The following is a 12,174-nucleotide window of genomic DNA, read 5'->3' on the forward strand; positions in this document are numbered from 1 at the left end:
AACACCTGGCTATATACTTTGTTCATCGGCTGAAAATGGTTAACCAATGGTTAACCAAAATATTGCTGAAGATGTTGGCTAACATTCACACAGTACAGTACAGAGTGAGTGGAGAACCACATCCCCACAGACTACCCATAGCTCATCATTCAAGAATTTGAGCTTCACTGAATCCCCTCCACTCCAATAGTGTTAGCTGGGGATCATGGAGTGTTGCAACCTTAACAGGTGACTATGCCCTTTAAATACTCAGACTGCACTAGTAGTAACGTCTTCCTCACCATAAAATATCTGTTTTCTATCTGAAACAAGACTATAGTTACCTTCATATAAATTATAACCATGATTTTGATTGTTTTTGAATAAAATATATGGTTCAAGAATCTGCTACTCTGAAATTATAGCACCTATAGAATTTACCCTGAACTATTGATTTGTCAAAAAAAATGTTTTGGAAACACACTACGATATATACCAACTGTCATTTCTGTTGAGTTGATCAGATGCTACAGTACATTCAGTAAACAAACCAACATGTTGTTGCATCCTACATGTACATGATTCTCCGTAATATTGCTTGATAGCCCCTAGCCAGTGCTCATGGTTTTACAGAAAACAAGTCAAACATAATAGCTAATCATTGATAGAACTCAGAGAAACAGGCTGACAAGTTTAGTCTTTTGCCAGACTAACATGTTCAGAAACCATTTTGGTGGATGAGGAAATGTCTCAAATAATAATATTGCAGTCTTTTGAGTGTTATTGAGTCTATGTGTAGCTAACAGTGCAGCCTTCAAATAGTGGTATATTGATTTTGGTCCTGCTGAATACTTGAACAATAAGGTATAACAATTTTATTTGTTAACCTTTTAACCAGACTAACACATAAATTCAGCATCTTGTTCGCAGTACTATAAGCCCAGAGCTACAATATCAGACAATGTTTGCATTTTATACATAACAGTGCTCATTGAGAGCAGCTGATTTGAACACATTTATAAAACAGCACAACAGGCTCTTTGAGACAGAAAGAGCGAGAGACGGAGCTGATTTGGAAATGGGCTATGAATTAGTCAGACTAGAGTAACTGAATTATAGATTTAGGCCTCATGACAATAATTAGGCCCTATGATGACCCCACCAGCATGATGATTTTTTGCCAAATATAAATAGATTTATTGCTCTTAACAATAATCATTATTATACAGTACGGGTTATATAAAGCCGTTATTATATACTGTATATGGGGCAATTTCCATTTGCAGGAACTCAAACTAACAGCTTCATTGGAAGATTATTATACCACATAATTCTGTTATTAGTTTAACCCTATTAATTGTGTGTAAAACCTGGATCTGCTATCAGAAATTATCAGAGGAATATCATTATTATTTATTTATTATCATGACATTTTGCATATACTCAGTCTATTGGGCTGTATATGTAGAGAAGCTTAATTAGATAATAATCTTCTGGATATTGAAAGTCCTGTCACCAATATACAACACTACTGCTATTATCATCTGATATTTGTCATGTCCTCAGATCACAAATAGTATTATTGGCAAAATAAATCCCAGAGAATAAGCAGGTAGGTAAAAACCAGCATTAACAATTTTGTTAAAGGTTTTGTTAAGAGTTAATAAAAGCACAATGAATCAGAATATAATTGGATGTGGTTAGCCAAAGTTGTCACTTGGCCCCATTTTCCCTATAGTAAAAGACCTTGTGTAGAGACGGCTTGATCTACTGGTGCTACTGGTCCCCACCCTCCCTTTCAGCAACCCATGCAAGGAGGCCTGTATTTAATTTGAACCACAATGTCTACTCACAGATCTGTCTGCACTCTAAGATGGCTGTGCAGGACTATGCAAAGAACATGCATCCATGTATCATTTTGAGCGCAATGAGCTCACATCCCTCTTTGAACAATTCACTCACACCAATACAGCTTATGCTGTAACTGTACTACTATATGCTCTTCACCTAACCTTGCATTCACTTGCAACAATATATACTGTATATATTTCACAATGAGCCTGTGTGTCCAGAGATGTGGGACTGTGTAAGACTGTCCACAACTTCCTATATGCAACACATCATCCGCTACATCCTCTTGGTTTCCAAGAAAACAACCAAGGCGTAAACAAAATGGATAATGGCGCGTTTTATCCGGTCTATACGGTCAGCTGCCAATGGCACGCCTGAGGCTGTTGTAATGTTATTTTTGTGCGCATATGTAGCCCCTTGTCGTGCTGCGCTGGTTTTATCTTACACATGACACGCATTAAAGTCAGACCCTACCGGGAGCGGAAAACTGGGCTTGGGGCCGCACCGAGAGCTGAGGTTCAACCGGGCCCTTTCCTCCAGACCTTAAAAGAAAACATGTTCCCTCTCTCATAGGTGGCTGTGTACCCTATCCAGCAGAAGGCGAGGTTCTGTTCCCATGGCCGTGAAGCCATCTGGGTGTGTATCCGTACAGCAGTTGGATAAGGTCTCCCAAGACTCCCCCGCCCCCGGACCCACACCTCGGCTTTGTGCTGCTTGCTGTCTCCTTCGCTAGGAGGGTCCTCCATGCCCACGAGCTTCAGCTTCAGATGGGAAACCTCATCCACGAGATCCAGCTTCTCCGTCTCCAACGACGTCCGACTGAGCAGCTCCTGAGGCACACGAACACACGCACACGAACAGACACAAAAACAAAGTGGCTTAGTGAGGTCACGTACTACTGGGTGTCACAATCCCCACCCCACCCCTCCACCACCCCGGTTTTTCAGCAGGATCCGGGACTGCTAAATATACACAGATACACACTCTATTTTTACGCTTTCAGTCACTGGCTGACATGGGAATGGGGGGGTGAGGAGGGGGACTGGGGGCAAGGCACACCCCAGATTCCGAGACCAGTGGTAAATACTGCACTGGGCTGAGAGACCCGGAGAGAGGGAACCCGTGTGTCCGAGGTAGAACAGGTGGCTTTTGTTTTGCGCCAGCCAGGACTATATATCAGACATACTGGAGCTCTGTCAAGACACAAACTGTTTTGCACTCTCTCCCTGAAATGCTAGCAGCACAAGCTTCTTGTTGGCTTTGAGGTATGCTACTTTGCTAAAAACGTTATTAATGATCACCAATTATGAATATATCCTGCAGGGAAGGATTAATTTATTATACATCTATTTGGAAGATAGTCCAGCTCACCAGTTTTAGAACGTGACATTATTATAGCATCAAAGAGACGCAAAGGGAAAATTTAAGGCACATCCGGAAAAAAGATAAACAGCTCAATTCTGACAACATATGATTTCTTCAAGGAAACAGTAAACTGCAGCATTCACCATTGCTACGGATTCTCTTTCAGTTTGCAACGTGGCAGTAACATTATTTCCAGTTAAAGTAACAGAAGTGTTGAGTCAAGCATGTGAAGGAATTCTTTCAATGAACATTCATCAGAAAAGAATCCTTCCTTGGATTTGAGAGCACAGATAGATACGGATGCTAAGAGGATAGATCCTACCTTAGTTTGCAGTCAGAGACGTTTTGCAGTAATCTGACCATAAGCCACAGAATACTTGCAGCTCATATCTGACAGCGAGAGACCCTCAGACTCACAGTGGAGTGTGGTGAGGGGAGTATTCGGTCAGGCATCTCGTGCTTTTGAAATAGGAATCTTTCCAGAGACAGAGGCGTGTCTGACCACGCTGAACAATTGCAGGTGGAATTCTGGGATTGATTCCACCTGTTCACACAGAACAGGCAGAGACTGACAACCGGCAGAGAACCAGGCAGAGTCACAGTACCCGAAGCCCAGCATGTCACAAACCTCAGAAAATGAATTTTTAAATTGCAAATGTGTGTGTGTGTGTGTGTGTGTATGTGTGTGTGAGAGAGAGAGAGAGAGAGAGAGAGAGAGAGAGAGAGAGAGAGTGTATTTACACACAGTGCAGTTCATAAGTATTTGGGTTGTCACACATTTTTTGTTAAAAAAAACTATAAAAATGAAACTATGAATACAAGGTTAAAGTGCAGGCTTTCAATTTTATGGCACAGCCATATCCAGTGATCCAATTACTGCCAATTACTATAGAGTGCAGGAATTACTGCCCTTTTATACACAATCCCCCAATTTTATAGGGGACCAAATGTGACTGGACAAATAAAGATAATTTAGTTTTATTATCTGATATAAATAAATAAAGTCATCAGATTTAGTACGTGGTGGCAAATTCTTTGCGTTCAACGACTGCCTGAAGTCTGAGACCCACGACAATCACCAGACACTGGGTATCTCCCCCGGTGATGCTCTGCCAGGCCTGTGTGCTAATTCCTGTTTGTTTTGGGGGATTTTTGCCTTCAGTCTTGTCAAATACGCGTTCAATTGCATTCAGGTCTGGTGATGTACTTAGCCGGTCGAGAACATTCCACGTTTACAGTAGGCCCTGAAAAACTTGGTTGCTTTAGCAGTGTTTGTGGTCATTGTCCTGCTGCAAGGTAAAACACCGTGCACTGAGTTTTGAGGCATTTGGTTGGTTGCTTTAGAATTCTTCCTGCAGCTGTCACATCACCAATAAAGAGCAGCGAGCCAGTTCCTATGGAAACTGTACATGCCCTAGCCATAACACTGCCTCCACCATGTTTCACAGATGAGATGATATGCTTTTGATCATGAGCGGTTACATTCTTTTTCCACACTTCTCTCTTTTCATTGCTTTAATAAGTCATCTCATGTTTTCCAGATTTGAATGTGCCTTTTAGCAAACTCTAACCTGCGTGTTCTGTCTTTGAGGCTTGCCAATGGTTTGCACATTGCAGTGAACCCTCTGAGGTGACACTAGGGCAGTCTTCTCCTTATTTTAGCCTTTCACACTATGCCTACATCCTGGAGAGTGTTCTTCATCTGTTCTACAGTCACAGTTGTAGTATTCTTCGGCCATCCACCACAGTGGTCTTCCTCGGTCTACCTGATTGTTTGCTACTGCTGAGTTCACCAATGCATTATTGCTTCTTAATGTACCATTTTTGAAAACCTAATATTACTATTTTTAACTTTCTAACTCCTGCAGAAACCCATAGATAGGTTACTAAACTGTTTTTGCTTGACTACTTAAAGAAAAAAAAAAATGCAGCTAAACACATAACCACAGGACAAATTTACATCACAAAAGAACACAACACAGTGATATTGTGGTGTACAAATGTAGTTCTACAGTATACAGTAAGCAGACATGCAGGATGTGGACAAAGGGTAAAGTCTGGCTATGAGCGTGACAAAGGAAGAAAGCCTACACTGGGAAAATAAATAACGTTATTTGTGGCTGCATAAGAATCCCTCTGCTGTACTGCACATATGCCAATGGCCTGCACTGTGAAATTTAACAAGCAGGTTCCATAGGGAAACAGAACTGCCTTTGTTTCTCATTTAGAATGTGTATCTTTTATTATTTTCCTGTTGCGTCAACTGAACTGTTGTACCGTAACGAAATATGCTGCGGTTTGCAGCACCTATGCAATTTAAATCAACTTCTTAAAACTGAGATTTATTGCGGCAGTAAGGATTTTGTTATTGCAGGGTGACAGGGTGGTTTGAGTATCTCAGAGACTGTAGATTGCTAATGATTTCCACGCACATATTTTGCAGAGAATAGTGAAACAAACAAAAAAATATCCAGTGAGTGACAGTTGTGTGGGCCAAAATGCCTTGTTAATGAAAGAGGTCAGTGGAGAATGGCCAAACTGGCTCAAACTGACAATAAGTCAAAAAAATAAGTCTAATAAATACCTAACAAGAGGTCACTGGCTAATAAAACTTAACTTAAGCAAACATTTTATGTAATACTGAAATATTAATTATATATTTATCTTCAATATTCAATCAAACAGAGCTGGTTCAGAAGTTCATTTCATCATTTTTTGGACGCAAAGGTTCCAGGGCCATTTCCCATTCACCATTATAGTACAATACATTTTATATACCTCCCTCATACTGTGAAACCTACCTCACTATTGTGGGACCAACCTGTATGGTATACTCATCAGTGATGTGTCTGAAGGCAGTATAGATAACTGAATCTATATTTAAACTGACTAAATGCCCCTGCAGTTAGGATCCTGAATAGATCTCTCAGCTGAAATTGCTTCCAGGTCAGGAATAATTAGCACACGGAACATTTTATTTTTATAAGTTTTATAAGTATGGTGCCAGTGTGTGATCACATCCAGGTCTCATAGCACATAGAAGTACATTATGCTTATCTTCTTTTTTATTTAATTATTGAAGCAGAAAAAAGGAACTTGCTTTGATTTCCTTGTCCAAAGTTACCGGCAAATGTTGCTTGAATCCCTGCCTTAATTACCCGGAAGAACATTTCTGAGGTTGTTTATGACATTACATTACATTACATTAATGGCACTTGGCAGACGCTCTTATCCAGAGCGACGTACAACAAAGTGCATACCCATAACCAGGGATAAGTGCGCTGAAAGACCCTAGAGGGAAGTACAATTTCAACTGCTACCTGTACAACAAAGATAAGGACCAGGGCCTATTTTAATTTTTTTTTTTTATAAACAAACAAATAGACAAACAACAAAGCGAAAGTGACCAAACTTAACTATGACATGACTATCACTTTCATTAATGCGGTTTGTATTAACACATGGAAGAAACTGAAAAGTATTGCTTTTCACTCTGAAAAAACCTCAAAGACATCAGGTTGGAAGAAACTTTGCGAAAAAGAAAAGCGAAACTAGACACGTGCTGGATAACTGAGGTTACCCCGGTCTACTGCACATGATTATGTGCACTGCATGCAGGCACTTCTCCTTAACATAGAGCGCTTGCATGTGGACATGTGAACATATAGCCAGTGTGCTGTTAACACCAGACACAATGCCAATGCCAGTACACAACAGGACACAAAGTCAAATCTAAGGGCACGGTGCTGAATTACAACTGCGCCATTATGAAGGAAACCACACCTTACTTTATCAATGGCTCAGTGTGTGCACTTGCTTCATACAATATTCAACTGGTTTCAGTTCCTTCATTTTATCACAGTGAATGGAAACATACAGCAGTATACAAAAATAAGTATCAACGCTTTTTAACATGACAACAAGGACAAAAACACAGGCCTGCTGTGGTTCACAGACCACCTTAATTCCATTGGAAGTCATATGAGATAGAAGAGGAGTAAAGCTCTTACCTCCTGTAGCATTTCCTCAGTGCAGCTGAGCTTGTGTTGGTGCTCATCCAGAGAGCTCTCCAGGTCCCGGATCTTCTCCCCCTGAGCCTCCACCTGCTCTGTGAGTACGCTCACCTGCCAGGCAAGAAGGACAGGCTTAACCACCAGATAGCCACCCCCCCTCTCCTCCCCTCTCCTCCCCTCTCCTCCCATCCCATCCTGTCCCACGGTCCTGTCTTGGGAAAGGTGCCAATAGGCCACACCTTCAACGTGAAGCTCACTCTACTCCCTGAACACAGTTTCACACTGGCTCTTTGTCACTTTGACTTTTACACTGTATAAGTGACAAGGACAAACTATTCACTGGAACAGAAATAACTAATTTGCCCTGTCATGTCATGCTCTGTGATTCTGTTTTCTTTTACAATAGTCATCTTATCAAGACAATGTTGTGTTAAGCAGGTAAGCAGTAACCAATCATCTTATTATGACTTACTCAGTACAGAGCTGGCCCCACCAATCTGGAGTAGTTTTAAGAAGTGCTCCTTGGTGAAAAAGGCCCACAAACAACAGAAAAAACTCCTGCTTGGGTGCTTTCTAAGACTGACATGCTTTAGCTTGACTGAAAAAAAAACTTGTACGACCTCCAAAAAGGAGCCAAAGCAGGATAAGCCAAGTCAAAACTGTGTCATTCAGATTACAGTAACTGCACATACAGTAATATTACACTGCAGCAGTTATTACAAATATCCACAGATTAAACACTGAGACTCCTGACAAATTGCAAGGCTCATAAATCCCAGGACTCAAACTTGCCCAGATATGTTCGGTTCATAATTATAATGTGTAAGACAAACTCTGAGCCTTTCACTGTCACTACATACCACATAAAAGCCGCTGCACTTTCACATGTCGGTGCTGTTTGATGGTCTTTGTTTTTGTATTAATCCTCCTGTTATGTGAAGACTTTATGACTGCTTTTATGTTTGGGGTCAAATTTACATTTTAAATAAACACATAATTATTTTGGTTGTCGCCTTCTTATTGCTTCCCAAACTATTAGTCCTTTATCCATAAATATGAAAAATCTGTGAGAAATCACAGATGAGAAAAATCTCATTTTAGAGCCTAAGGTGCAGTAAGTGAAAGTTTAGCACCTGTATGTAAAATTGGCACCAGAATCATCTGCAAACATATCTGAGATAAAAATAAAAATGGTATATTTTCTTACATTTTACGCAGTTACAGATGGTCAAAAGAACTGCGCACAACACATTTGTATGCAAAGTTGGTACAGGATTTAGTACACATGCAATAAACATACTGTTATGCTATTTAATCCCACCAAATTAAAACATGAGAAAAATCATACTGTATTTTTTAAGAGATAAGGTCAAGTTGACCTCAAACATACTAGGAGGTCCACTGGAGGCTTTGACTGGGGATGTACTGTATGTGTCATCTGTGCTTGTTCTTCACAAGGTGTTTTTGTGGAAATAATGCGTAAACCGTTAAAAAGCTGTCAAATGTTGTTTTTGGAGCTGTTGAACATTGTGGACGTTTCATGGTATCTAGACACACACGCACAATAACCTTGCAGAGGGAAACCAGGCACACCTCACCTGAAGAACCAGTGACTCTTTGTCACCCTCTAAACGTGACAGGCGCTCTTGATAAGTCTCATTGTTCACTGGCAGCTGGAGGTCTACCTGCAGAGAAACAAAGGCAGACTGCAACCATCAAGAGCTGCAAGAGAATCAAAGAGCCCCATTCGCTGTACACTGAGAGATTTTTCAAACATCATGCCTCAAGTACAATATATTTCAAAACAGAAAAGAAGCTAAGCCTGAATTATTCAAATTCTGCATTTCATAATCTTTGGAGTCGTGAGTGTCTTTTATGTGGAAAACAGGGATCTCTCAACGATGTGTAGTGTGCTGCTGAGGAAAAGAATCTGGCTTCACTTAATGCTCTCATGTCCAATGGATATTTGAAGCTGAGAGTAACGTGCATGGAAACTTGCTGTGAAACAATTTGTTGACACATGGACACATTTAAACACATCATTAACATCTATTGGGTGATGCATTGAACCATTCAACGTCTCAATATGAAGAAAATTATTTAACTGGCTTACAAAATGTGCATGATAAATCTGCCCAAATTTCGGGGAGGAAGTTAATTGACCCAACCCATCAACAACTTAATATGACAAACAAATCACACTGTAATTGCATGTAGTGAATTCAGAACTGATACCAAATACATTACGGCTCAGTAGGAGGGTGTACCTGAACTAACATAGTTCTGCAATTATGCTGTGTAACATTTGAACCAAAATATCATGCATATAAGTAAAGACTGAATAATCAATGCCACTTCACGCTGCTGAAGAACACAGCTGAAGCTTGGTTTTGAAACAGTTGGTAGCTGGTTGACCAGTTCAGACCAGCTCTATACACAACATGGTTTGGCCAGCTCAAACTATGTTTCGAAACAGCCAGTAGCTGGTCATGCTGGCTGAGGGTCTATAGATACAACTTTGCACACAGAAATAGATGGAATGTTAACTAAATCTTAATTCTAGATGGAATGTTATCAAATCTAGCTAGGATTATCACCAAGTTCCAGCTAAACTGCTTTAACAGATCCGTGAAACATTTCCCTCAATTACTTGCTGGTCACAAAGGTCTCCAGTGTTCCCTGCAACACAATTTCTTGTCAATATCTCTAACATAACTTGTCTATGTGATAGATACTGAAATATTTCACTTTACTGTCCGTGACTGGTAATAAATCACAACAAACCTGATGTGTTTTGACACAATGGCAGTAGCTAGCAAACTGCAAACCTTGGGCTACACTTCAAATCAATCTGTGTAGTTTGAGTTGTAAAAATCGCATGGTATGCCAGAGCACCTAAAAAAGCACTTTTTAATGGAGGTTCATATCGAGTTTTTTTGCAGGAACTTGGATTTTCCCATGCAAAATAGCTGTTGAGTAAAATACAGGAGGGTCTTATTGTGTAAATGAGCTCAGGCTGTCACTCATTTTCTTTGTAGCGATGTAATAATGCTATCACACATGATAGTGCCTTTCAAGTGTGGAAACATCTGGAACAATTTCAAATGTCACTTCATGCCTCGGCTCAAAGGGGCTTTATCTTGCTGGTGGAGTCTTATGGGGTTTTTTTTTTTTTTTGCCTTCTTTATATCTGGGCAACTAGTTTAATGTGGCAGTAGAGTGAAAGTCGCTTTTGAAATAGTCATAAAGCCAGCTCACCAAGACCAGATGTATTTCATGCATGGCTAGACAAGTCAAGATGTATAAGCATTTAACACATACATTAAACCGTTGTCGGGTGACCACATAAGACACGCAGTATTTTATTTGGACTGGAAATGAACTAAGAAGGCAGCAAATGAAAATGTAGATCTATGTGGTTACTATAAGTAGTCATGACACAGACTTGGGGAATAAGGATAAAAGGAAAATCCACTGTGGTGGTCTTTACTGACCACAGAAATGACCACAACAGCAAGCTAAAAAAGGAACCAGACGTTTCAGGCTTTCTCCTGCTATTGGACATACAAAATACTTTAAACAATATTCAACCGACCAAAGCAAAAGTGTAATCTACACTTCAAAGTTAAGTTCAGCAGTGGCCCAAATATTTTTGTCATTGTGAGAACTTGGTTCCCCAAGTGTTGGCACGAGTTCTTGGACCAGAGCATTGGTACATTCCCAGAAGCACCCACAAGGGACTTTGTTGTTAAGAAGAAAAGATAAAATGAGATACTATCAGCTTGAAATTACAAAATATAGTATTTGACCTTGGAATTGGTAATGTATAAAAATATGAATCCCTCAATGCTGCATTCATACTGGGTATCATTCACAGATGCAGGTCTAATATACGCCTGAGACTAAATTATAAGACCAGGTAAAGGAATTCAGATTTTCCCCAATTTAGACCCTGACACATGAAACTGACAATGCACCACTTTTAAAGCGCGTTATTGGACTGTGACTCACACTGTTAACCGGAACAATTAGCAGAAACCACAGAGGCCCCATTCTCTAGTTTAATGCATGGAGACTCCGGAATGCTGGAATGCCCTAGTTTTGGCCTTAACAAAATACCCAGAAGGCCATTAGAGCTGTACATTTGAACAGGGAATAATAACGATTCACATGATAATTATTACAGGTGTCACAGCCAAGAATGTGAAGTAATAAATGGGTGAGGCTGGCACTATTTCACAATAATTGGGAGGCAACCTCTGGTGGCCCTGTGATTATGAGCTGTACCCCCTTTTCAGCTGCATGCCATTCTAGTCAAGTAGCCTATTATTAAAGTTACATTTAATAAAGTATTAAACTTCAACAACATTCATGTTTACATACACATTTCCCTGTACATTCTGACATTTAACAGCCAGATATCCATTGAGGAAATTGTACTTTTCAAGGGGTACAGTGGTATTTCCCCTTAAACTTGGGTTCCCCAGCATTCTCCATGTTACAAGATCAGCTGCCTAACCACAACACTACAACTCTGAAAATATTTCCATTTTGGAATATTCTGGCAGCATGGCTACAGTGACAATGTTTCCTCTCTGAACATAGATCTCCCACCATTTGGCTTGCTCTAACCTGTCACCCACACCAGTTTGAACACAGCCTTCCACTCATTCCAGATCAACATGTTCCTCTACTAAAATAATAACCACAAAGAGCAATAAATCGACCACATGTCTAAAGAATTTAATAACAGGTGTGACAACCATTCTGTTTTTCCTTTGGTCATCCAGTAAATATTTTTTATGGCTAAACCACATTTCTAGTGTTTTAGTGTTTCTCTCCTAACATATTTATAGAAGGTTGAAACATTCTACAGCTAATTTTGGCTGCACTGCACAATGAACCTCATTGTTGTCTTCTGGTATCAGTATCACAAGATGGTCTGCATTTATGAAGATGGTGAACA

General features: G+C 40.1%; 1 protein-coding gene across 2 annotated transcripts in view; it reads right to left on the reverse strand.

Moving 5' to 3' along the window:
- The window catches only part of ppfibp2a (PPFIA binding protein 2a), a 47,286-nt gene that overhangs the window by 18,073 nt on the left and 17,039 nt on the right, over positions 1-12,174 (reverse strand). For both annotated transcript variants that reach the window (XM_061245330.1, XM_061245331.1), the window contains 3 exons: positions 8,802-8,893; positions 7,206-7,314; positions 2,529-2,660 (listed from right to left, as the gene is read on the reverse strand). In XM_061245330.1, the coding sequence (XP_061101314.1) occupies positions 2,529-2,660; positions 7,206-7,314; positions 8,802-8,893 (333 nt within the window). The remainder of the gene's footprint in view (positions 1-2,528; positions 2,661-7,205; positions 7,315-8,801; positions 8,894-12,174) is intronic.

Source organism: Conger conger, chromosome 6, assembly GCF_963514075.1.
Source record: "Conger conger chromosome 6, fConCon1.1, whole genome shotgun sequence".
NCBI lineage: Eukaryota > Metazoa > Chordata > Actinopteri > Anguilliformes > Congridae > Conger > Conger conger.